General features: G+C 54.1%; 1 protein-coding gene across 4 annotated transcripts; it reads left to right on the forward strand.

The window, feature by feature from the left end:
- The first annotated feature begins 4595 nt into the window (after positions 1-4595).
- On the forward strand, positions 4596-25855 carry MSI1 (musashi RNA binding protein 1). 4 transcript variants are annotated; one of them, XM_027124569.1, is made up of 15 exons: positions 4601-5103; positions 5273-5313; positions 5876-5957; positions 6056-6140; positions 9017-9058; positions 10570-10662; positions 14269-14317; positions 15467-15549; positions 16040-16157; positions 18740-18820; positions 20034-20090; positions 22885-22953; positions 23774-23928; positions 24381-24444; positions 25726-25855. In XM_027124569.1, exons 1-14 carry the CDS (start codon positions 5045-5047, stop codon positions 24420-24422), a joined length of 1056 nt encoding a protein of 351 aa, XP_026980370.1. In that variant the 5' UTR covers positions 4601-5044; the 3' UTR covers positions 24423-24444; positions 25726-25855. The 4 variants fall into 4 exon arrangements, with proteins under 4 accessions (XP_026980372.1, XP_026980371.1, XP_026980370.1 ...); XM_027124568.1 differs by having other exon boundaries at positions 4604-5103; positions 23741-23928; XM_027124571.1 differs by lacking the exon at positions 20034-20090 and having other exon boundaries at positions 4596-5103.
- The last annotated feature ends 303 nt before the right edge of the window (positions 25856-26158 follow it).

A 26158-nucleotide genomic window follows, 5' to 3' on the forward strand; every position in this document is an offset into this window, starting at 1 on the left:
GTGGATTATGTTTCCATTTCTCTCTGGGGTATATACGTAGGAGTGGAATTGCTGGGTTATATGGTAACTCTATGTTTAACCTTTAGAGGACCTGCTTTTCCGGACTGTTTTCCATAGTGCTATACCATTTTTACATTCCCACCTGCAGTGTACGAAGGATCCGATTTCTCCAGATCCTTACTAACACTTGGTATTATCTATCTTTCTGATGATAGCTCTCTCAGTGGGTATGAAGTGATATCTCATTTTGGCTTTGATTTGCACTTCCTTGATGGCTAGTGACGTTGAGCATCTTTTCAGGTGCTTATTGGCCACTTACATATCTTCTTTGGAGAAATGTCTATTCAGATCCTTTGCTCATTTTTAAAAACTTTATTTTTATTTATTTATTTTTGGCTGCATTGGGTCTTCGTTTCTGCGCGCAGGCTTTCTCTAGTTGCAGCAAGTGGGAGCTACTCTTCGTTGCGGTGCGCGGGCTTCTCATTGCGGTGGCTTCTCTGTTTTGGAGCATGGGCTCTAGGTGCGCAGGATTCAGTAGTTGTGGCACACGGGCTCCGTAGTTGTGGCTTGCAGGCTCAGTAGTTGTGGCACACAGGCTTAGTTGCTCCGCGGCATGTGCTGTCTTCCCGGACCAGGGCTCGAACCCGTGTCGCCTGCATTGGCAGGCAGATTCTTAACCACTTCACCACCGGGGAAGTACCCCTTCGCTCATTTTTAATTGAGTTATTTATCTTTTTATTATTGAGTTGTATGACTTCTTTATGTATTCTAGATACAAGTCCCTTATCAAATATATGACTTGCAAACTTTTTCTTCTATTCTTTCGGTTGTTTTTTTCACTTTCGTGATGGTGTCCTTTGAAGCACAGATGTTTTAATTTAATGGTGTCCAACTGATCTTTCTTTTTCTAGTTTTAGGTCTTTGCACCATTTTGAGTTGGCTTTTGTATACGGTGTGAGGTAGAGGTACCACTTAATTCTTTTGCACGTGGTTATCCAGTTGAAGAGACTGTTCTTCTCCCATTGAACTGTGTTCGTACCCTTATCGAAAAATCAGTTGATTGGAAATGTGAGGGTTTATTTCTGGACTCTCAATTCTATTCTATTGATCTATATGTACATCCTTATGCCAGTTCCACACTGTCCTGAAGGGAACTGAATCTGAACTGGACCAAGTTAACTGGACCTGGGAATGCACAGTCACGGTGTCTCCTTACCTCTCCACAGTGCTTCAGAATTTCTAAGGTGTTTTCATACGCATGATCTCACTTAAGTCTTGCAGCAGCTCTGAGAGTAAGTGGAAGTCCAGAAGGCTGAGTGGCAAATCCCTAGACTCACCCATCCAGAAACAGTGGTGGTCCCAGGACCAACCTATGGATTCTTTGACTCTTGGTCAAGTGCTCTCATCACCCCCAGCCAATTGCCTGCTGGTCGAGTTCAGGAATTTGAGAAAAGTAAAAAGTATAGAGAGAAATTAGGGCAAAAATGGGGGGAAGGGTATAAAACAGACTGATTATAAATGTTTGGCTCCTAATCAGCTTACGGTAAATTTTCTGTTCTCCTGCATGGACAAGAAATGGGATGTTCTGGGTAATCCAGTGTTTTGCTTGGGCATTGCATTTTCAAAGAATGAGAACACAGTGAAATACTCTCAACACCAAAACCACACAGGCTGTAATTTAATCTTTAATTTTGTTATTGTTGTCATTCTAGAAGACTCTTTAGTATATTTTAAAGCAGTGTTTCTTCAAGAGTGGTCCAAGGAAAACCTCAGCTATCAGCATCATCGGATAGAGGTGCTTGTTTAACAATGCATTTTTCAGAGCCCCCGTCTACCCTGAATCTACTGAAAATCACTGGGTGATTTTTTTTTTATGCACGTTAAAGTTTGGGAACCACTGTTTTAGAGCAGGGGAAATCAATTTATGAATATCAACTATCATTGCACTTAAGAGATGCAGAAATTCTGCTTAAATGAGAGTTCTGGATAACAGATTAATGGACCTCATTTCCTTCAATTCTTTGCTGAAACATCACCCTCCCTGTGAGAACTTTCCTGATTTAAAATTGCTTATCACCCTCTCCCCCATGCCTCCCACCCACCCTAGCCCCCTTCCTTCTCCCCAGCGCTTACCAACATGTAACTGACAAATCACTAATTTATTTATCTATTTATTTATTATCTGACTCCTGTCTCTAGTAAGCAAGTTTCGCCAAGGTAGGTGGTAGGAATATAGCACCTAAGACAGTGTCTGGTACGTAGAAGGTGTTCAGTAAATATTTGTGGAATGAATGAATGTGCCAAGTTGCTTCTTGGTGCTTGGGCGGAATGTCATTTGCCCACCGTATTTTTCGAAAGGATTTTTTAAAGTATAAAGCAATTTATGCTTTAATTCTCTCAGTGATTTTCAGGGTGTGTCATACAAGAGAGAAAGAGCTGGAACCGAATCCTCTAATCTCCTAATTCTGGGGTTTGGGCCAGTTGCTCTAAAGATCGTTTTTTCTTAATACCGCTGAGATCTTCAATTTACTGTGAGGATCATCCATTTACAGCTGCATTGTCCTGGGAGGGCTACCTCTAGAAGTACTCCTCACCCCTGCTGTGAACAAAGTGGAAGGAAGCAATGAGACTGGGATGAGAACCTGCAGTGAGAACCTGCAGTGGGAGGGGACTTCTGTAAATTCACCCCACACGTGACAGGTAGTGACAACAAGTAGAAACTTCCTCCTCTGAGGTCCTGCATGAGGATGCTAATAAATGGTTCCTATCTCACCGGGCTTGGCTGGCTCTGCACAAATGACCCTTACCCGTTTCCTACCCTCCCAAGAGCACCAGCACCAAAATCGATGCTCATGGGCGCTTTGGGGCTCCCTCCTCCCCGCACCTCCCCACTGGCCCCATTTTACACACAGGAAACCTGAAATTTAGACCCAGGAATGGTCAGTTCCCTAACACCGGAGGTGCTCTCTGCTGACCCTTATCCATGTCTCTCCCAGGACACACCTGATGTTCCAGTTTGTATTAAGATGGTGAGTAATACCCTGTGTGGGGTGCCCCGCACCCCCAGTTCAGGAGATTCTGAGAAATTGTGGGACCAGTCAGATGATAAAAACAGGAAAAAGCAAGTTTGTTTTTAGTGTTATGCACACAGGGTGGCAGGATATACCTGCTGAGTGTTCCCAGAAGGTCCCTGAGGAAACCATTAACCTGAGTCTCTCCTGTTCTTCTACTAGAGGTGGCTGGGGTGGGGTGGGGGCAGGGAAAATATACTGAGAGGAGGGGGATGGGCATCCTTCCAGAGGTCAGGGTTACATTGCCCAGAGCTCCTGCACACGTTAATAAAAGGTGGCTAACTTGAGGATGGAGGTCAAGGTGAGCAAGGGGCTCGTCATCAGGGATTGTCACTGGGTTACACAGAGTGGATTGAAGAGTGGGGGGGAAGGAGTAGGAGGTGAGTTGGGAGGGAGGGGGTTGTGTGGCACTGAGACCCCCAGCAGTGTTGGGGATTTGGGAAGGAGTGGCTGCCTTAGCCTCTGACTTTGACCCTTTCTTGGCTGGTTTCAGCCAAGGAATTGAGGAGAGGACATGGATTTGGAGAGGTGGCGGAGAGGGAGAGTGGCCTGGGTCCGGAGGTGATCCAGGATGGACTTCCTCGGGGTTCCCAGGCTAGAGGAGGGAGTTTAAGGCGTGGATGAGATGGCCCCCAGGAGGCTGGGGTGAAAGCACTGGAGGATCTCAGAGACCCAGAAGATGGGGGTGTGGGGAGAAGGAAGACGGGAAGGCGTTTGCCTCCATGGGAGTACTCTAAATTGAGACGGACCGAGAGAAGTAACTCCAAACGCAGTGGGTAGGCAGCCTAGGTTCTTCCAATCCGATGGAGTGGGGCTTAGAACTCTGCAAAAAAAAAAAAAAAAAAAAAGGTGGGGGGTCATTCAGAGGGGAAGGTGCACAGCGGAGCCATCGAGCTCCTAAACTGGAAACGGGAAGCTCTGGAGGCGCTGACCTTTCCCCCAGCCTCGGTGGGGAGTTGGGCGCTGAGCCTCTGGAACCTGCTTTCCCGAATCCAGACAGAAGTCCGTGTAGGGCTGACACGAGGGAGCCGGGGAGTGAGGAAAACTGTGGCGACTCCTCACACTGGAGGGGGTTGCGGGCAGCGGCAAACCAAGAACCCGGGCTCGGGACAGGGGGTTTCTCAACAGACTATAGAGTCCACGGCTGAGGACGGAAGGGATTTGGGGGACCTGAGAGGGATTCTCAGAAAGGGTTGAGGGGAACGGACACTATTTCTACCGCGGTGCTGAATGAAGGCTCCCCGCTCGGGACGCGAGGCACCGAGAGGGTTCCCCGAATTGGATATGGGGGATATGGGACACTGGGAGCGGACTGAGGGCCGCTGAGGGGGGAACTCTAAATTAGGTTCGGCGGAAACTGGGGGCTCGGAGGGTGATTCTCGCTCGGACCGGGGGAATGGAGGGATCCTCACCAGTCGGAACGTGAGGGGATTGGGGTCTATCTCCCTCCCGACCCAGGGAGATTGGGGACCTCTTAGATTCTGGGTAGCGGGGACCTGAGAAGAAGGACTGGGGGGCCCCAGATCCGGAACCGAGCTACCTTGAAGGCACCGGGAAGCGCTTCATTCCGAGAGGGCGTTCCCGCGGCCCGGCCCCCGTGCCGGGGTGGATGGGGGGTGCGGCCGCGCCCAGGTCCCGGCCCGCCTCGGGATTCGGGGTCTCTCTCGCCCTCGGGGACCCGGGAGCCCGGCGGGAGCGGGGTCCCGGCGCCGCCGCCTCCGCGGGCGCCCGGGCGGACCGGCGAGCGCTGGGATTTATGCTCGCAGGGCGGCGGGGGGAGGAGCCGGCAGGTCGGCCCCCGGCGGGCCCTCCCCTCGGCCGTCCCCGCCCGCCCGCCCGAGCGGGGTCGGGGGAGGGGGCAGCATGGCCTGTCCGTCCGGCCCCCTTCGCCGCGCTCCTCATCTGCCCCGCGCCGAGCGCTGCCGCCGCCGCCGCCGCCGCCGCTCCGCTGCCCGCGCCGCCCGCGGCTCCCGATGGAGACTGACGCGCCCCAGCCCGGCCTCGCCTCCCCGGACTCGCCGCACGACCCCTGGTACGGCCCGGCCCGGCCCGGCCCGGCCTTACTGGCCCGCGCCCGCCCCGGCCCCGCCAACATGGCCGATCCGGGTCGGGCCGGGCCTCCCCGGGGCCCGGGCCCGCGCCCCCTGCGCCCGGGCGCCCGGCGCTCACGCGGGCCCTTTGTGTCTCTCCTCCTCCCGCAGCAAGATGTTCATCGGGGGACTCAGTTGGCAGACTACGCAGGGTGAGCGAGCCCGGGAGCGCCCGCCGGCCCGGCTGGGCACCCGGGACCCCCCGGCGCCCCGGAACCGGACACCCCAGCCCGGCCCTGCGCCCCGCTGACCCCGGGCGCCTCCGCGCCCTGTTTCGCGCCCCGCCCGGGGACCCCGAGAGCGCAGGGCGATCGGCTAGCGCGCACGGCCCAGCGAGTGGAGGGGAGGAGATGAGGGGTTCAGGGGGCATCGGGGGGTGGGCTGAGCCCCCGGGACCCGCCGGCGGCAGCGCCAACTCCGCTCGCACCTGCGGCTCAAACTTTTGTGAGGCGGCTCCCGGAGCGGCGGGAACCCGGCCGGAGCCGTCCCCCCTCCAGCCCAGCTCGGCCCTCGGCTTCCTGGGGCCCCCAGTGGGCGCCAGGAGGCTCCACGGGAGCCGGGTGAGGACCGGGGGTGGGGGAAGCGGTGGAGAGTGTGCAGCCTGCTTGGCGCGGGGGCGGCCGGGCCGAGCCGGGGTCACTGGGGGCAAAGGACGCGGGAAGGGGGGAAGGGCGCGGGGCGCGGGCTGGTCCGAAGGCGGGTGTGTGGTTACAGAAGGGCTGCGCGAATACTTCGGCCAGTTCGGGGAGGTGAAGGAGTGTCTGGTGATGCGGGACCCCCTGACCAAAAGATCCAGGTGAGCCCCTCACCCCCTCCTCCTGCTCCCGGCTCGCCCCCCTCCGCCGCCACTCACTGCCTTGTAACCATCTGCCTCTCCCTCACTACCGCGCGCAGGGGTTTCGGCTTCGTCACTTTCATGGACCAGGCGGGGGTGGATAAAGTACTGGCGCAATCGCGGCACGAGCTCGACTCCAAAACAGTGAGTGGCCCTCGGGGCTTCGGGGGTCCTTTGGGAGAGGGAGGTCGCTGGAGGAGAGGGTCAGGCCTCTCCCCAGGGGACAGCTGGATGGGGTCCTGAAGGAAGGAGGGAGTTTTCTGAGTAGAAGGGCTGCCACACTCTGAAACTTTGTCACTAGAGTTGAGGGGAGACGGAGCAGGAAAATCCCAGGCCAACTAGGAGATGTTACACCCCCCAACCCCTCCAGTACCGGTGAGGGAAGACGCAGCTACCATCCCCTTCTTATACATACTAATCTTGATGCCTCAGAGATGAGTTTGGGGTGGGGCTAGGTCCCACCCCTAGCCCAAATTGGGTGAGTCAGGGCTGCAGTGACCCACCCGTGGCTTCTCTGAACTCTAAGTAGTATTTGGCTCCCCCCACCCCATTCCAGACCAATGGCAAAGCATCACTGAATCCCCCTCCCTTCTTCCTTCCCTCCCTCCTCCCCTGACTTTTGGTCAGTGAGCTCCTTGCTTTGTGTGGAAGACGTGAACCTGCTTTGCTCATGAGGGGATTTATGAGAAGGGAGCTAGCTTGCCTGGAGACAACCCTTTCCAGCTAGATCTGAGGAGAAGCTGCTTGTTGGGCATTCAAACTCCAGGAACATTTTGCTGCTGTCTCACTGCTCCCCCAGTGTCTTGGGCCCTGCAGGGGGCGCTGGCACAGGCCCCAGCTCAAGGGGAGAGGGAAGAGGAGAAAGCAGAGGAGGGGTTCCTCTGTGATGGGGTGACTGTCTGCCAGGGGGCCGGGACAGTGCGATCTCTCACCACACTCCCCCACTCTCCTCCAGCCCTGGGCCTCCCTGCTTGGGTCAGTCATTGGCTCCTGTTTACCTGCAACAATAGCTGGTTGTGCCCAAGAATTTGTTAAATTACCTCCTGTCCCCGGCTCCTGTTATCTCTGCCCAGTGGCTCCCACTCCTGCTCGCAGTAATGAGCAAATGAGGCCAGGCCTCAACTTTGCCGGCTCTGAAAGGATCTTCTTGGCGCAGACTGAGTGACCCAAGCTGGGAATGGAGAGACAGTGGCCTATTGTTTTTGGTGATTATCTGCCATCAAGCTGCCTGTTCTCCTACCATCCCCTGTCCTCAGAATGCACTGATGGCTTCTGCAGCGCTCAGGAAGCAGAGATTTTGAGGCTGGGGCTGGAGCTGAGGGTGGGGGCATGGAAGATGGATAAGGGGAAGAGAGAGGGGAGGAAGGAGGATGAGATGGGCATCCTTCTGAGATTCGGGACTTGAAAAGGGCAAGGGCTTTGTGTTTGGCATTCTTCAGCCTGGGAAGGGAGGTTTATTGTGGGGAGTTTATTTTGGGTTCTGACTTTCACCTTTTATTTACTTGTTGGGTTTTATGTTGCCAGCTGTGAGTCAGAGTGGAGGTAAGGTGTGTCAGGGATTGGGTGTGTGTGGCTCTGCAGGACATAGCTTGGGTACCATCTCCCCATCAGTGTCTGCACATGGGGACTGTCTGAGGTGTGCTCTGGCAGCCTCCAGGAGAAATAGAAGGACGAACATGTCCATCGAGGTACGAAATCATACCTTCGGACAGGAGAATGGGCAGCTGTGATTATCCCTGGAGCCCCTTGGCATTTGGGGAGAGAGGAGGCATTGCCCAGTGTGGATTTTGGAGGTTCCTTCTCTGTGGGTAGATTCCAGAGGGGGAACCAGGGAGGCTGGCCCTGGTTTGTGCCATTCGGGCAGGGAGGGAACAGAACCCGTTGCCTAGAACTAGGCTGAGTTTTGAACGGAAGGAGCTCTGGGGAAAGATAGATCTTCCCTGCGATTGGCTGGTGAACTTCTGAGTGGTTTCCACCCATGTGAGTGGCAAGAAACTCTGAAATGACCGGGCCTCATAGGTCGTGCATTGATCACAGTGTCTCGTGCTCTGGCTTTTGCTGTTTGTCAGTACGAATATAGTACCCGGGAGTACCCAGGTGCATCTTGCTTTTCCCCTTTGGTTGTTCACAGCCAAGGGCAAAGGTGGCCTGCTGGTAATAGCACCTTTGTTTGTGCAATGAAGGGCAGTTTACAAAGGAATGCTTTCACCTGCATTATCTCATTTGATTCCTTGCAGCTCCCTCTGGGAAAAGTGGGTGCTATTGTCCCCACTTTGCAGATGGGGGAACTGAGGCTCAGAGGGATCAGGCAAGTTACCAAGATCACAGGCTTGGCCAGGGGCCCAAAGTTTCTGAGTTCAAATCCCGTGCTCTTGCGTGTCACCAAACCTGCGCTCTGCTTCACCCCAAGCCGAGCTGTATTATCAGGGAACTGTTTGTTTGTGGCCTCAAGAAGGGCTGTTAGATGTCGATGGTACTGGGAAAACAGAACTGAGTCTACCCTTGGTGGTTTATGAACTCTTATCTTGAAGCCTTTTTCAGGCAAAGAGTGTTTTCATTCACAAGGCTTCCGAAGTCTGGATCGCATACCTCACCTGGACAGGTATCTGTCAGGCAGGAAGGCCCTCGATATACCTGGTGCTGGAAGGAATAACACTTTGTTTACTTTTTTCTGGTTCTTGCTGAGGGCTAGACAACAAGTGCTTTGTAAGCATTACATCAAATAATCTGCAGACAGCCCTTTGAGGTGGATGTTAGTATTGGCCCATTTTGCTGGTGAGCTCAAGCCTGAGGCTCAGAGAGGTTAAGTAATTTGTGCAAGCTCTCACAGCTGGGAAGCAGTGTAAGTGGGATTTGAACCCAACAGCCTGGCTCTAGGGCCTAAATGCTTAACTGTTACATTTTCCTGCCAGAGGCTGTGGTGGTTTCTGTCACCTCTGTGTCCTGGGATGAGAGAGGTCCTCAGATCTTCAGGCTGAGTGTGATAACCAACGCCCCTCTACCTCTCTCTTCCCTTTCAGATTGATCCCAAGGTGGCCTTTCCTCGGCGAGCACAGCCTAAGGTAGGTATGTGTATGTCTGGGAGCAGCTCTGTACAACCAGCAGTGATTTTCCCAGCATTCCCTTCTATGGAAGAGGCTTCTGGTTAGAGTGTTAATGGCATGGACTGGGATGGGAGGAGGGAGGACTCTTCACGTCCTTGTTCTGTGAATTGCGGACACCATGCATTTTTCCATCTGTGCTCTGGGGTGGACTAGAGAGAGGGGGCTGCATATATTGAGAGAAGAAGGAACCCCTCAGGTGATTCATTGCCCTGTATTTGAAGCCAGTACACTTTGGACCCTGAGTCTAATTCTGACTCTGGAGATCACAGCCTCTGTGCCTAGCACCTCTGGGGGGTCAAACACAGCCCAGACTTACTCTCTGAAGCTGAGCTAAAGTCAGGCCAGGGAGCTACCTCTGACCCCCCAATTACCACCCCCCACCTCTGGGGTGAGGTGTGTTGGGCTTGAAGAGTGGGAAGGGACCGTGGTGTCTGACACCTGTTATCTTTCAAGCTGGATGACTGTGGCTGCCCTCCCAAGTATTCTTTTTCCCTGGTGCTGTGGCGAGTTTTTCTGGGTGTATGGAAAACAGATTTCTGAGCAGTTGAGCTATACAGAACTCAAAACTTTTGGTGCAGGACAGGAGCCTATTCCAGAGCCCAGGGCAACTAGCCACATCTTAATTTTTAAGCAGTCGAAAACAGGAGACAGGCAGAAGGCTGACTATAGTACAGAGATCAAGACCCCTGAGTCTGCTGATTTATCATGTGTCCTGGGACTAGGTCCCTCCTCAGAAGATCTCAATTCCTCCTTTGCAAGGGGTCAGTGGGAACTGGGATGCTTTAAGATTTTGAGTCATGGTGCCCAGCTCCTGCCACTGCGAAGGGAGAGAGGCAGGTTTTAGGAGACAGGAAAAGGGCATCACTGAAAGAGTCCAGCAGAGGGCCTGAAAGCAATTATGAAGCAGGTATTTGAAGGAAGCCGCACCAGGGAGCACATGGTCGGAATTGGGTTAATTCCATTAAGCAGTTTGGTGACAGAAGGTGCTTTAGTGTTAGGATGGGGCTGGGAATTGCCATGGATTAGCCATGCGCTCCTGGGGTAATTAGGACCATGTGTTCTTCGTAAAACAGGGCTGGGGCCACGGGGCAGCCAGAGGTTGGGTTGGGAGGAGGTTGATGAGGAAAATGTCGGTGTTGAGTTCAGGGGGACCCTGGGATGGGCCTTGGCCTCTCCCAGGAGGGGCTGGTGGGGTCTTTGAGGTAGGCTGTAGGTCTGGGTCACTAAGCCATTCCCCTTCCTGACCAGACCCCAGGAAGCGAGCCAGCCAGGGTGTGGGGTACACAGCTGCCCGTTACAGGCCTAGAGGCAGGGGTCCAAGGGGGAGCTTGGGGGGAGGGGGAGCTTCCGAGTAGCCGGGGCCACAGAGAGCTTGTCAGCTGGCGCCCTGGCAGGAGGGCTGGAGCCCCTGCTGGTGGCGGTAGGCCACAGGACTCAGATGCCCACTTTCTCATTCCCTCCCCTAACAGATGGTGACTCGAACGAAGAAGATCTTTGTTGGGGGGCTGTCAGTAAACACCACGGTGGAAGACGTGAAGCAGTATTTTGAGCAGTTCGGGAAGGTGGGTCAAAACTGGGGGTGCTGGCTGGGGGGTATGACAGGCCTGTAGAATTTTGGTCAGTAGCAAGTGGAGTCCAGCCAGGTCATTCCAATTCCTGCAAGAGTTGAAAAGGGGGCTGGGTCCTTTTGTGGGTGAGGCTGGGCCAACCCACCGTTCAGGCTCCTGGCCTATCTGTGGGCTTCGGACTCTGGACACGTCCCCAGGGAGAGAAGCCACACAGTAGCTGTCCCTGTTGTTGCCCTTCTCCTGCTTATCTTCACTCTCCTGAGGGAGGCTGTGCTCCCGAAGCCAGTTCAATCCAGTCACCCCTTGGCCTCCTGGGAGTTTGCACCTGTCCAGTCCACGGGCGGTTGTACCTTCCCCCACTCCTTCCTGGTGAGGATGATAAGGAAGCAATAAATATGACTCCCAGTTGTACTCAGGACCCTCCTTGCACAGGTGGGAGCTGAGGGGGAGGGTGCCGATCTCTTAGCTACTGGGGAGGGGCTGAAGAGACCACCCCAAATTCCTGATCAGTCCCGGAGGACTGCTTCTTAGCTCTGAGGTGCAGGGAGCTTACATTTCTGGGCCATTTAGTCCATGCAGAAGCAGATGTGGTGACATGAGACAATAGGGTGTCCCCAGAAAGGGGAGCAATGTGAACATCAAGGTCGCATGGAGAGATGGCTAGGCGGGGACCAAGTTTTAAGTCTGGGGCTGAAGTAGGGCTGCTGTGCTTAGTGCTGGGGTCCCTGGTCTTTTCTGACCTGAGACAGGCTGCAGGCTGGATCTCACTTTCCCGTCAAGACTCTTTCAGTTCCCTGTTAGGCAAAGGGCACAGGAGAACGTGGCTTGGGAATGGGATGTGAGCTGGGGACTGGGTGGGTTTCCAGCCCCCCCACACACACTCCGTCTCTAGGGTAGACGGGGAGAGGGTGGGAGGTCCCCTGGCCAGCGGATGCCGGCGATGCAAGGGCCAGAGGCCTAGGCTCAGGCGCCTCAGCGGGGACCCGGGCACAGGACCCAGGGCAGGTCGGCCGCCTGGGCCCCAGAGGGAAGGGCGCTCCTGGGAAGCAGCAGGCCCCGCTCGGCTCCGGTGGGGTGTCTTTGTGTCTGAGCGCCGAGCATTAGAGCTCGCACTAATCTGATCCAGCAGCTGTGATTGGAGGCCGCCTGCCCCCGGGGCCGGCGTTGCCATGGCAACCGGGCCCCAGGAGAAGCCGTCAGCGGCCGCGTCTTTTGTTCGGGCCTAAATCGGCGTTGGCATGTGAAACCGGCCCGGGGAGGCCAGGGGGAGCTGGAGAATAGGCTGCCAGGGAGAGAGGGGGACAGCCGGGAATGCCAAGGGCCCCGCGGCGGGGGGCCTCCCGCCCGGATCGAGGGGCCGCCGCCGAGGGGGGAACAATGGTCAGCCGCCATGGCTGCCACTCAGGCTTAGCGGCCGCCGAACTTGGCGGCTCCCACTGGTCAGCAGGCCTCGGCCGCCTCCCCTCCCCCCGCCCGAGCCCCCCTGCCCCTGTGTTCCCATGGAGACCAAAGCCTATTAAGGACACTGGGCTGGGAGCCTCTCTCCCCTCAGCTGGCCCCAGGAGGGGGACACTGGTGGGGGTCCCCTGAACCCCCAGCCACTTTCCTTGCTCTGTGCCCTGGCCTCAACCCCGGTGCCCCACTCTGGGTCTGTCCAGCCAAGGCCCAGGTTGAAGGGTCTGGGGGGCCAGCGCAGGTAGAGTGGAAAGGTTGGGTGGAGGAAGGGCTGTGGATTTGGGCTGAATCAGTTTTGGGTCCCGCAGGAACTCAAAGCTGCAGGATGGGGGAGGAGGGTGTGGCTGGTTCATCTACTCATTCGTTGAAAAAATAATCACAGTAGCACAAGTCCAGGTGCTCAGTAGGGTGGTCATGGTCATAACTGACACAGGCACTGTCTTCATGGAAACTTCAAAGCCAGTGGTGTCCAGCTGTTCTGTCTCTAGCTTTGCCACCCTCCCCCATGTGACTGTGGGTAAGCCCCTCTATAATAAAAGTAATAATAATAATAATGGCTGTTATTCATTAAGCACTTACTGTATCCCAGGTACTGTGAGTTAAGAGTGTTACACGCACTATCTCATTTAACTCCTCCCTATAAGACACTGTGTATACCCATTTTACAGATGAAGAACTTGAATCATAGAGACATAAAGCTGCTTGCCAAGCTTACTTTCCAATTCCAGCCTGTCCTACTCAAAGCTTGTGCTTCTATCACAAGCCTCCTTTCTGGGTTTCTCTTTTCCCTGTGCTAAACATGCATTGTCCATCCAGTTTGGACGGTCTAGCTAATTTGGGATGTGGGCTCAGAATGGGTCCATAGCATGGGAGTTAGGGTGGCACTGTGCTGCAGGGCCCTGGGGCAGGAGGCTTCTTAGGAAGGGAGATGTAATATCCCTCTGAGATTCTCCAGGGACCCAGCTGCCTCCTGGGTCAGTGGAGGTGGGGTGTGTGCGTGTGTGTGTGTGTGTGTGTCCTGGTTCTCCTAGGGGAGAGTCAGGGCCCCAGTGCCGCTTGGTGCCTAAGAAGAACTGGAGGACCACCCAGTTCAGGGGCTGCCCTTTCCACTTTAACAAGGCAGATGACGGCCTGGAAAGAGAGCAAAGGAGAGTGGGTAAGAGGCTGTGCCCCAAGGCCTCAGGAAGTTTTCCTTTATCCCTTGGGTGTCTGACCATTTGGGGGAGGGTCAGCAGCTGGAGTGGGATGTGGAGGGGGGAGAGGCAGTATCAGAGGCAGCCCTTGATTTCCACCGAGGGTGAATCAGACCTTAGCTTAACCCCATGAGACAGCTGACACTGGCTGAAGAATTAAGAGGGCAAGGAGGGAAGCAGCAGATGTAGGCAAAGGGAAGCTCGGACTGCAGAAGGGAAGCAAAGGACTTTGACTGTCCATGTATCTGAGAGGATGCCTTGAGGGAGTAGCAAGAAGAGAAGACTGGAGTCCAAGGGATGGGGGATTAATGTAGATCCTCCTCCTTCCTCCACCCCTTTCTCCTCCCCCAATCAGTGGGAGGCAAGAAGCCCAGGCACTGAACTCTACTTGCTTTAATTACAGCCTCTAGCAAAAGGAAACCTCAATTAGAGGAAAAGATCTGTACCATGAGAGGGGAGTTGGGTCTGGCTGTAGTGGCTGTCCTCCCGGCCTTTTGCAAAAAAGGAAAGAGGCTTTCACTTCCCCACCTCATATCTTACTCCTATATTTTCCCCTCTAGCACCCATTCTATGCCTCCTCCTCCCAGGTTTGATCTGGGATTTGCTGGGTGACCTTGTGTAGGTGACTTCACGTCTCTGAGCCCATTTCCTTATCTACAAAATGAGGATCTTACCCTGCAAGGAATATGGAGGAGAGGATGGTGGGGCAAAGTGCCAAGCATATGTTTGGTGCTTAATATGTTCAGGCTGGCCCGTTGAGATTTTGAGGGTTGAATGGTGGTGCTGTGGCACCCAGTTGGGGTTGCAGATGGAAAGCTGTCCCCTACCCAGGGAGCAGGTTTAAGATAAAGCCTGGACTGGGCAAGAGGGGAACGGGTGTCGGAGCCCTTGCTCCTGGGTTGTGGTGGAGGCCCCCGTGTCTGGTGGGTCGTCCACGGTAGCTCTGTTTCAGGTGGACGATGCCATGCTGATGTTTGACAAAACCACCAACCGGCACCGAGGTGAGTTTGGCCCCCTCCCCCTTCCCAGGCCAGGCTGGGGGCCTGTGGTCAGCCAGGGGGCTACAGGTCACAGCTGCCCTTTCATCTCGCCTCCTGACATCCTATCCCCGAGGATCTGCATCCTCTCCGGGGCCTGGCCTTACAGAAGGCTTTTGTCCCGCCGTTTCCTGTGCTAGAAACTTGCCGAATTGCAGACACCCGAGAGGAGCAGAGGAGCAGACCTCTCCTCCCCTTGCAGCTGAGCCCTCCACCCCCGCCCCAGCCAGTGTCTGCCTGGGCTTACCTTGTCCCTGGTAACCAGAGCTTAGACTGGGCCACCCCCGGGTCAGGCTGACTCCACAGCCCCGGGCAGTCTGCTCCTGCCACTGCCCCCTCGCCCCACCCATCGGCTGAGCCCAGCCCCCAGGACCCTTGCCCCTGAACCTGTGAGCATCTGGGCCACCGGGTGTACACTGCCTGGTTGTTTTTCTCCCAAGGGCCTTGCCTTCTGAGAAATCCCATTCCAGCCCCTGGGGCACACCCAGGAGGAGGCGGGGTTGTTTCTCCAGTGCCTTCAGAGCTTTTGGGCCTTTTAGCCTGTTTGGGGAGTGGGGTATGTGCTGGTGGGTGTGTGTGTGTTTTTGTCTGTGCATGTGAGGGTGTCTATGTCTGAATAGTTTTGTAGATCTAGCGTGTCAGAGTAACTGTACATGTACACAGGGGCCTTTATGCATTTGTGAGCACTGGTGAGTGTCTCTGTGATATATGGGTACCTAGGTGTACCATATATCTGTGTATCTGTGTACAAAAATATATTTGTACACGTTCATGTGCATTTTTAAAAGTATTTGTGTGTGCTCTTTTCCCCTCCTTGGAAAGCATCTGAGGAAGAGAAAAGGCATGTTGAATGTTGTTTGCATCATAGCTCTGCCTCTTTCTAACTTGCTACGTGGTCTTGGGCAAGTCACTTCGCTGAGCCTTGGTTTTCACATCCGTGATTTGGGAGCTGAAACCCTGTCTCATCGGGTAGTTGAGAGGTTGCTAGGCTGGGAACAAAGCTTCTTGTTAACGCTTAGACACTTGCCTGTGAGGGGGGAGTGGTGTTATTGGTATGACTTGGGGCTGGGTTTTGACCATGAGCCCTGTTCTGAGCCTGCCTTTGCCCTCTAGGGTTTGGCTTTGTCACGTTTGAGAGCGAGGACATCGTGGAGAAAGTGTGTGAAATCCACTTCCACGAAATCAACAACAAAATGGTGAGCCGGGATTGGATGGGGTGGAGGTGCAGAGGGAGACTAGGGCTCCAGGCTGAGCCAGCCAGGGCTGCTTGGAGGTTCTGCAGGCAGGCAGAGGGGCCTCACAGTCAGTGGGGCAGAGCCAATTCTCCCACCCGCTGGAAATCTGGACAGGAAGACAGTGTCCCACAGCTGTGAGAAAGCATGGCTGGTGGGCTCAGAGGGACCGGGTTGAAATCCTTACTCCGCCGCTTACTAGTCTAGTCATTGGGCAGATGACTTCCCCTCTCTGAGCCTCAGTTTCCTCATCTGTAAAATGAGAGTGGCAGCAGTACCTCCATCATAGGGTTGGTGTAAGCATTCGATGAACTACTGCATGCAAAGCTGATCTCTAGCACTCTGTGATTCCTCCAGAAATGGTAACCATGAAATTAACAATAAAGAGGCCTTCCAGGGAATAGGAGGGTGACCTGCGTCTATAGGAGGGACTGACCGCCAGGTCTCATTGCAGGTGGAATGTAAGAAAGCTCAGCCAAAAGAGGTGATGTCACCGACTGGCTCGGCCCGGGGGAGGTCTCGAGTCATGCCCTATGGAATGGACGCCTTCATGCTGGGCATCGGCATGCTGGGTATGTGCTAGGCCTGCATCTGCGGCTTCTTCCTGCCCAGAACTGCTCCCGGGGCTACCAGGGGCTGCATGGGTGTTGCATCTCCTCGGTGGTCTGCCCTCCTGTCTGTCTGAGTGGTTGGGTAGGAGTGTGGACCGAGGATCTCAGGTCTGCGGGTCCTAATGAAGGTAGGCCGATTTGGTTGTAGGGTGCTGCCCTCTGGTGGTGACCAAAAGAATGGTCCAGCTGCTCCTCATTAATTGGTCCTTCTGTCCATCCGTCCATTCTATTTTTTGTTCACCCATCTGTCCAGTAAACAGTTATTGAGCAACTATAAATGCCAGGCCCTATGCCAGGAAGTACAACGGTGACTTTCCTTGGAGCTTTATGGTCTGGCAGGAGAAAAAAATAAGTAAGAATATAAATAAATAGGTTTAGGATGAGAATTATAGGATGCCAAGGGAGCATGGTCATAGCAAAGTTGACCAAGACTTGGAGAAGCTAAGAAGGAAGTCACATTTAAGCTGAGTCTGTGGGTTGTGTAGGAGCTAGTTATGGGAGGTCAGGGAGCAGGGGAGGGAAAAAGTGGTCAGGCAGATGGAAGAGCATTTACAGACCCAAAGGCCTCTGGGAAGGTAGAAAGAAGGCTGCTTCTTCTTGTTCATTCAACTAATATTTATTGAGCAGCTTCTGAGAGACAGGACCTGCCTTCATGGGGTTTCCCATCAAGTGGGAGACAGAAGTGAATGGGCAGTGTCACCACAGTGATTGGAGGCTGTGGAAGGCCCAAGGAGACACTTAAATCCACCTGGGGGTCAGGGAGGCTCCCCGGAGGAGGTCAAGATTACCGTGAGCCTTGGAAGTTGAGCACGAATCAGCAGTGCTTGGGACCCACGACTGAGGGTGAAAAGTCTGAGCTGGGCCCCCAGGAAGGTCACAGTCTCCCTGGAGAGACAAGATGTATATACACAGAAAGAGAACAGTACAACGGGGTCTTTATGCTGGGGATGGGGGAGGGGTGCTCTGGGGACTCATAGGAGGGGCTATAGCATGGGCTAGAGGGTCAGGAGTGGGATCACAGATAGAGGGGTGAGGAATGTACCCGGCAAGTGGAGCATTGTCTTCTCCTGAAGTTTTTGTTTTAACTTTTTATTTGGAAGTAATTTCAAATTTTCAGAAGAGTTGGAAAAATAAAGTAGTACAAAGACCATCCATATACCCTCTACCAGATTCACCTATCGTTTATATCATACCCATTTTGCTTTTATCATTCTCTCTGTATGTGTACACACACACACACACACACACACACAGAGTACACTTGTGATTTTTTCCCTGAATCATTTGAGGGTAAATTACATACATTTTGGCCCTTTACCCTTAGATAATTCACTGTGTGTTTCTCAAGATTAGGGATGTTCTTTCATGAAACCACATTATAATTACCAATTTATACTGATACAATATTTTAATCTAATCTATTATCTGTTTTCTGATTTTATCAGTTGATCCAGTAATGTTCTTTATAACTATTTTTGTCCTCCAGAGCAAGTTCCAGGCTAGAATAAAGTATTGAATTTAGTTGTTCTGTCTCTTTAGCCTCCTGTGGAATATTGAGAAAATTTTCTTTTCAAAGCAATTCATTAGCTGGTTTCACCCCATTTAAAAAGTGTGGGGAAAAAAAAAAAAAAAAAAGTGGGGGGAAAAAAGAAAACCTCTAACCAGTAGTGAGAATTGTGGTTGAGAGACTTGGAGCCAGTCACATCTGAATTTGAATCCCAATTACACCATTATTACTCACTAGGTGATCTTTCTTTCAAAGCTGCAAATATCTATTATAATATATGTATACTAAGTAGCAGGCACCGTGTTGGTGTTTTGGAGAGACAAAAATAAAAGATGGGAAAGACAGAAAATCAGCACTTAAAGAAATCCTGGGATAAGTTCAGATATTGGTCATCAGTGCTATGAAAGGGAAAAACCAGGGTGACATGATAAATATTGAAAGGGAAAAACCAGGGAGGGTGACGTGATGAATATTTTAACTGATGAAAGGGAGGTCTCTTGTGTGATGACCTCTCTGAGGAGGTGACATTTGAGCTGCGTCTTGCACAATGAGAAGGACATAGTTATGTGAAAACCCGGGGAAGAGTGTTCCAGGCAGAGGAATCATCATGTGCAAAGGCCCTGGGGTGGGAAAGAGCTTGCTGAATTTGAGAAACAGCAGGGAGGCCAATGTGGCTGGAGCAAAGTGAGAAAGGGGCAGGGTGTAGATGAGGACAGGACGGAGGCAGGAGCCTGAGCATGAAGGGCCTTGATAAGAGTTTGGATTATTCTCAGCTAATAAGTGTCACCTCTCTGAGCCTTAGTTTCTCTATCTGTAAAATGGGGCTCCTAATAGTACCTCTTGGGATTCTTGTGAGGTTTAAGGAGAGAGTAAAGTGTGCAACAGGCTTTGCACAGGGCTTGGCATGCAGAAGGTATATGGTAAATATGACTGATTATTATTCATGATACAAGGTGGGGAGGGAAATGAGAGGCTCACATCCTTCCCTGCTGAGCTGTAGGTAAGGCATCTGACACTGGTCCCCTTGCCCTATCAGGTTACCCTGGTTTCCAAGCCACGACCTATGCCAGCCGGAGTTATACAGGCCTCGCCCCTGGCTACACCTACCAGTTCCCCGGTAAGTTCTTCCCAGTGTCCCTCTGCTGCCAGCATGTCCCTGGTTTCCGGGCAATCTGACTCCTCATGGGCGGTGTCTGGGGGTGCATGGCATGGGGGAGGTCTGCCTGCTGGAGGCTTGGAAGGAAGGGCACGTCTGAGGAAGGAGCGCCTTCGCCTCACCCATCCCCCCCCTCCCCAGAAGCTGGGGGGACTCCCCGTGTGGCCCTGCATGGCACCCCTCCCTCCCAGGCTGATCTCTGCCCGCCTCTTGCCTTTCTCTCCTCCCTACCCGCCTCCGGGGTTGCCACTTCCACCAAAAGGGCATTGGGCTTGTGGTGGGGCAACCTCCCTGAGGGCCAACGTTGGTTGTGTCCTTACGGACTCACCGATAATGACCATGTGCTATGCTGAGCCCCTTTCAAGGCAGACAAGACCTTTGGAGACCCTGAATGCTGAAAAACAATTTAAAAGCAAGATGATCACCACCCTCATTTGTAATTCAAAATAAAAACAACACTAGGCCTTCTCATAAGTGGCGAGAAGCCCAACGAAGTTCTGAGCTTTCCCATGATGACTATTCAATGTTTTTTTAAATATCAAATTTCATATTTTTGCAAGGCTTTTGTTTGCTTGTTTTCTGGTCTTATTTTTCTAGAGGTCCCCTAAGCACTTGCACCTTGGGCAGTCCAGCTTGGAATCCTCTATACACATGTTTTTGTCTAGTCCTGACAGTAATCTCTGGGGGAAGGCATGGTGATCCCCATCTTCTAGGTGAGGAAATAGGCTCAGAAGGGAAAAGTGACTGCAAAGATGACTCAGCTAGAAAGTGGCAGAGCTGCTCTAGGGTCATCGCTTCCCATCAATGCTTCCTTCCCAGCTCCTCCCCCCCCAAAGAAAATAGGAGGAAAGATGGATTCTGGGAGATTTTTTAGTGCAATTTCAAGACTTTTAAGAAAAACAGTGGGAACAGAAGCTCCAGCATCACCCAGTGCCCAGGGTATAGGTGGCAACTCTGCCCACTCTTCCCTTCTCTGTCTGTCTCCCTTCTCTGTGACTGTGTCTCCTTCCCCACCCTTGCCTGCTGGGGACCGTGCTCTCCCTATTCCCAGCTCTCGGGTCCTGTGCATGGCCTGTCCCCCCACCCAGTGTCCCTGTGGGTGCATTTGTCCTCCCTGGGCCACGCCCAAGAGGCCTCCCTGCATCTTCCTAAGCTGTTTTACGTTTCATTTTAGAATTCCGTGTAGAGCGGACCCCTCTCCCGAGCGCCCCAGTCCTCCCCGAGCTTACAGGTCAGTCGCTCGGATTTCGTACACCTCACAGGCCACATGGGGAGAAAGAGAATGACCCAGGAACTTTCCCAGGGAAAGCTAGTGGGACCCTTTTCTCCTGCCCTCCAGTCTATGAGGATGCAGCAGACTCGGGCACTGGCCAGTCTGTGTAGCTGCATGGCCCTTAAGGGTGGGGCATAGGGCCAAGCCCAGCAGATGGAGGCGAAGTCACTCATTCATCCATTTGACAAATATTTATCTAACGCCTCCCGTATGCCAAGCACCTTGTAGGCGCTGGGAGCCAGTGGTGAACCAGCCAAGGTCTCAAACTCAGAGCAAAGTGGGCCGGGTGGGGACGTCAGGACATGGCAGTGGGCATGGCTCCACTCAGTGCCAGCCAACCCTGCCAGGAGGGGATGCAGACCCACACCTTACAGATCTTATTTTCCAAGAGAGGCCCAAAACCCAGCTTTCACTTTCAAATGAATTTTTCAGTTATTTTCAAATGTTGGCAACCAATTTCAAATTTTTAAACCACTGCAGGCCAAATGCAACATATTTGAGGGCCAAATCCAGCCCGTTTGCAACTTCTGGGCAAGTAGGTAATGTGCTTGGCCATCCTGAACCATTTCTCAAGCTGGAGTTTTTACTTGGGCCAGTCAGCTCAGCTCTGGAGCTGGGGCCGGGGCTGAGGCCCAGGCCAAGGGCAAGGGGCGGGGCAGGGTGGGTGCAGATGAGGTGGGCTGCAAGGGGTTTCTCTGTTCAACCCGCTTCTCCCCCCACCCCATCCCCAGACTCCCCCCCAACCTAGCCGTGTGTGGAGGACGTGAGCGTGGATGCTGCTTTAGATGAGACCTTCCTTCCAAGGGATGCTCAGGGGGGCCCCAATATGGGGGAGGGGAAAGAGGAACCTGGGGTGAAGGAAGGGGAGGGAGTCCTGGTGGTGGGGCTAATAGAGGCTCTTCCCTGAGCAGAGTGAGTGGGGGAGTGAAAAGGGGTCTTTCCTACTCATTTCAGAACTCTTGTGTTGAGGACCTACTGTGTGAGACACTGCCAAGCCCTGGAGGCAAAGCAGGGACCAGACACCCAAGCTCTGATCTGCAGAACTTGTGCTCTAGAGAGAGAGAGAGAAATGCTTATTATACAAATGAGTAATGCTTTACTGCTGTGATAAGAGCATGCTGGATTTGCTTTGTGGAAATGCCTAACTGGGCCGCAGACTAGACCTCAGAGCCCAGCCCTGCCATTAAAGAACCGAGGGAAGAAATATCCCCTCTGCAGACAGGGGGATATTGGCCAGGGAGGATGTGGGTTCAAGGCTAAGCAGTTCCTGGAGGTCTGGGGTCCAGACTATTCCCTTGCCTTCAAGAGACGAGGGTGTTTCCTTCGTGCATTTAATCAATATTTTTTGTGCCAAATGCTGTTCCAGGCAGTGGGGATTCAGCAGGGAATGAGACAGACGAGACCCATGCCCTCCTGGAGCTGATAGTCTAGTGGAGGGAGACAGGAATAAACAAGTAAATAAACAAGTATCAGATACTTTCTCAAGGTGAGAAGTTCCACAAGGAAAATAAAACGGGGAGATGTGCTAAAGTGTAAGTGTCAGGGGCGAGGGGCTGCCTCAGCAGGGGTGGTCAGGGAAGGCTTCTCAGAGGAGGTGACGTCTGAGTGAGAAAGTGCCAGCTCTATGAAGACCTTAGGCAAGTTGTCTCCCAGCGGTGCAGAAATGCTATCCTAAACTTTAATCCCCTGGCCCAATGGCCTAGCCAAGGACTTTCAGGGTTGTTTTTCAGGGTCCCTAGTGTCAGGTCCAGTTCAGGGCCAGGGTCACCAAAACAGCCCCCAGGGGCACATCTTGGGATGGGAGAGGGCAAATGCAAACTCCCCAGACCCTGGCTCTGGTTGGGATTGTAGCTTCTCAAGGGCTGCAGTGGCAGAGCCAAGCGGCAGGGGGCGCTCACCCCCAGGCCTGAGGGAGCTCCAGACTCATGCCAACCAATTATTTAAGCAGAGGTCCCTCCTAGTACTGTTCCTTCAGCTGACACTTATTAAACACCAACTGTATGCAAGGCAGGGTGCTAGGCGCTGCGGAGGTGGGAGGGGGGTAGACAGGGAATAGCCAGATCCCTGTGTCTGAAGAGGGGGTCAGAGAAAAGGGGATGAGGAGACTTGGAGGAAGGAGTGGTCATTTCTGCCTCGGTGGTGGTCAGGGGCCCCTGAGGCAGGGAACTGCGTGTACACGATGTATCGAGGACATGCTCACGGGAGAAGGGGAGCGAGGGGAGCCGGCCAGGCAGCAGAAGGAGTGAAATGGGCTTGTGGCCTGGACTGGAGTCTAGCTTCAGCCGGATCCCACCGGGGGGTAGGGGGGGATTAATACACCTCCTGGTTGGTCCCTTGGGGTGACAGCCTGGCTTTTGGTACCCGTGTCAGTCAGTCACTGGCTCCAGTTGACTGGGGTTGGGAAGAGGGACATAATCTCTGTATACCCCTGGGCTAAGTAGCCCCCGTCCAGCCAAGGGCCCTCCCTGGAGAAGGGGGCAGCTGCAGGCGATGCTCAGAGCAGCTCGTGGGGGGTGCACCACCCGCACCTGCTATGAGGTTTGGTTGTTCAAGTGTGTCCGTCAAGTCCAGGGGAGAAGCTGAGGATCCCTGGGAGGCGATCCTTTCGCCTCCCTTTCTCCAAGAGAGTCCTTCTGCCTGACCCCAGGGCTGCACTGACCCCTCCAAGGTGGGGTAAGGCTGGAGAGGCTCTGCCCTCATCCCCTGCTGCCCCTCAGCTGCCACGCTGAACCGCCCATACCTTTCCTTCCAGCCATTCCTCTCACTGCTTACGGACCCATGGCAGCGGCAGCGGCAGCAGCAGCTGTGGTTCGAGGGACAGGTGAGGCCTTCTGGGGTGCAGGAAGCGAGGGAGGGGAGCAGGGGGCAGAGAATTCTAGCGGGGTGAGGAGGTGCCCCTGCCACCCCTCTTCAGAGGGACTCACTTATTCATTCACTCAACGAATATGAACTGAGCACCTGGCAGGCTGGCCAGGAAGGAGACTGACGTGGTCTCCGCCCTCCAGAGCTTACAGGCTGGTGGGGCATCAGGTATTAAAAAGGCAGTCACACGGAAGGATAATACTGCCCGCTGGGGGATGTCAGCTGTCAGAGGAGCTCACAGGCCTCTCAGGAAGGCTTCCAGGAGGTTGCACCTCTTAACTTCGCATTTGAAGGCAAACAGGAAGAAAAGTATTTCCAACAGAGGGAAGAGCAGGTGCAAAGGCTTAGAGGCCAGTTAGCATGGGTGGAGTGCAGGAGTGGGGAGTGGGGAGGAGGTGGGAGGAACCGGGTCCTGGGGAGACCCTGAACATTTTAAGCAGCAGAGTGATGTCCATTTTAGAAAATGGACGCAGCTGCAGGGTGGGTACAGGTGTGAAGGGGCTCCAGAGGGGAGGGGAGGTCAGTGAAGAGGCTGCTGAGTGGTCAGACAAGAGATGATGGGGGCCCGAGCTGGGGCTGGGGTGGGGGGTGGGTGGATGGACCCTGGAGGATTTCTGGGTGGCGTCTCACATGCCCCTCTGGGTTGTGGGGGGAGGCAGGGGGGAGGGGCATGTACGGATTGGAGGGGATGCTGGGGGGTCACAGCGGGCGCCGGGGCTATCACCATCTTCTTTCTGGGTTGCCAGGCTCTCACCCCTGGACGATGGCTCCCCCTCCAGGTTCAACTCCCAGCCGCACAGGGGGCTTCCTGGGGACCACCAGCCCGGGCCCCATGGCCGAGCTCTATGGGGCAGCCAACCAGGACTCGGGGGTCAGCAGTTACATCAGCGCTGCCAGCCCCGCCCCCAGCACTGGCTTCGGCCACAGTCTTGGGGTGAGTGGCTGGACCTGGAGGACCCTGAAGTTGAAGGAGGGAGAGGCCTTGTCTGTCTGTGGGGACAGAAGGGAGGCGAGAGATGACGGATGGAGAGAGTGTCACCAACCAAGGAACAGTGAGGGTTATCATTCAGTCATTCAGTGGACGTTTAATAATCTCCTTCTGTATGCCAGGCATTAGGTGTGCTCTGGGGATACTGTGCAAATGAGACCCACCATCTCTGCCTGCATGGAGGCTAGATTCTAGCTCAGGGGTGCCCTACTTTTAACCAGGGTACTGGTTAATGCAGATTCCCAGGCCCTACCCTGGAGAATCTTTTAGTGGGGGCGATATGGGCAGGGCTAGAGAAGGTCTGTGCCTCACCTGGGGCTCCTGTGAGAGATGGAAGGAGCCCCTGGGCTTTCTCTGCTGCCCCCAGGAATCTAGGAGTCAAATTCTTTTCTTTCCAGGGCCCCTTGATTGCCACAGCTTTCACCAATGGGTACCACTGAAGCAGGAGGCAGGTGGCAGGAGGTGAGGAGGTGGGCAGGGGCCTTGGGGTGTGGGTGGCACTGGGAAGGCTAGTACTGGGCAGCCTAGTCTGGGACATGGCCCCCGTCCCTGCCTTCACGGAACCCACAGCCCAACGAGGAGACAGACCTTCATCCCAGCAGTGGTCAAAGAACAGGAGGAGCGGCTCCATAAAGAATGTACACAATAAGGCAGAATGTGCTGCCTCTCAGGCGAAGATTTCTTTTTTCAGCACCCTTTTTTTTTAAATTTTTGGCCGCGTTGGGTCTTTGTTGCTGCGCATGGGCTTTCTCTAGCTGCAGCGAGCAGGGGCTGCTCTTTGTTGCGGTGGGCGGGCGTCTCATTGCGGTGGCTTCTCTTGTTGAGGAGCACGGGCTCTAGGCGCACGGGCTTCAGTAGTTGTGGCTCACGGGCTCTAGAGCTCAGGCTCAGTAGTTGTGGCGCACGGGCTTAGTTGTTCCGCGGCATGTGGGATCTTCCCGGACCAGGGCTTGAACCCCTGTCCCCTGCCTTGGCAGGCGGATTCTTAACCACTGCGCCACCAGGGAAGTCCCCGAAGATTTTTTAAGATTGATGATGCCCAGCCATGATAAGGGGGGAGGACAATCTGCAAATTGGCTCAGGTTTTCCAAAGGGCAGGTTTATCCGGACTAAACATTCATGCCCTTAACACAACGATTCCACTTCTAGGCATTTATTTTTAAAACTGCAAATAACTGAAATGCCCATCAACAGGAGAGCAGTTAAACAGACTGCATGCATACAATGGAGTATTACTCAATTGGTAAAACAGGATACTTTCAACATATATGCGTATACAGAGAGTGAGGGGACGGGAGGACCCTGCACACACAGTCATCATGCTGTGTATGGTGGGGCACTTTGTGACCCAGTGACATTTCCTTTGTTCATTCATTCATTCATTCAAACAACTATTTATTGAGCACTATTCCAGAAAAGGGGAAGGTAGAAGACAGACAAGGCCCCTCTCACTCTACAGACAAAAATCAAGTGAGCAAGTGAGATCATTCCAAATCGTGTGTGAGGGGTCTACCTACTTTAGGGGTTCAGAGGGCATCTCTGAGAAGGTGACGTTTGAACAAATCCAGCCATTCAAAACTCTATGGGAAGGAGGGTTTCAAACGGAACAGAAAATGCGAAGTGTACGAACAAAGCTTGCCTAGGAGGGGATTAGGGAAAGAGGGCTGCAGGAGGATACCTGTGTTCTGGGGGCCGCAGAGAGGTGCGGGGGCAGCACGCCCATAACCTGCCGCTGTGTTCCAGCGCCCCGGCCTGCAGCTGACTGAGGACCACGAGTGAGCCAGCAAGGGGGCGGGGACACCTCAGCCGCAGCCGCCTTCCCCTCCCCCGCAGCGACTCGGACGCGACCGTCTGCCCCACCCCCCCACCCCCCCACCCCCGGCCCCGGCCCCTGCCCTGCTGCCCGCCCCCGCCGGACATCCATCGTCTGGCTCCCCTTACTAACCTCCCCCTCTTCCCCAGCCTCCCCTGACCTGCCCTGCCGCTTTTATTTATTTTGGATTAGCCAGTTGCCCCCCACCGCCCCTGGTTCTCCCCTCCCCTGTCGGGTCTGCACCCCGCTCTCCTTGCCGCGCCCCCCTAGGACTCCCGAGAAGGCTTTTGTATTTGTGCATAGCTAGAGTGAGGGCGGAGGGGGCCTGTTACAGGCCGCAGCCACAACCCTGGTTTTTTATTC

The sequence above is a fragment of the Aethalodelphis obliquidens genome, unplaced genomic scaffold (assembly GCF_003676395.1).
Source record: "Aethalodelphis obliquidens isolate GAN/ISIS:26980383/991018 unplaced genomic scaffold, ASM367639v1 scaffold28, whole genome shotgun sequence".
Classification (NCBI taxonomy): Eukaryota; Metazoa; Chordata; class Mammalia; order Artiodactyla; family Delphinidae; genus Aethalodelphis; species Aethalodelphis obliquidens.

Excerpts from the sequence above, each read along its gene's own strand:
- MSI1 (XM_027124568.1), top strand. The coding sequence starts at position 5,045 with ATGGAGACTGACGCGCCCCAGCCCGGCCTCGCCTCCCCGGACTCGCCG. Across the intron at positions 20,091-22,884 it reads AGTCCTCCCCGAGCTTACAG|CCATTCCTCTCACTGCTTAC; the intron begins GTCAGTCGCTCG and ends CTTTCCTTCCAG. Across the intron at positions 23,929-24,380 it reads GCTTCGGCCACAGTCTTGGG|GGCCCCTTGATTGCCACAGC; the intron begins GTGAGTGGCTGG and ends TTTTCTTTCCAG.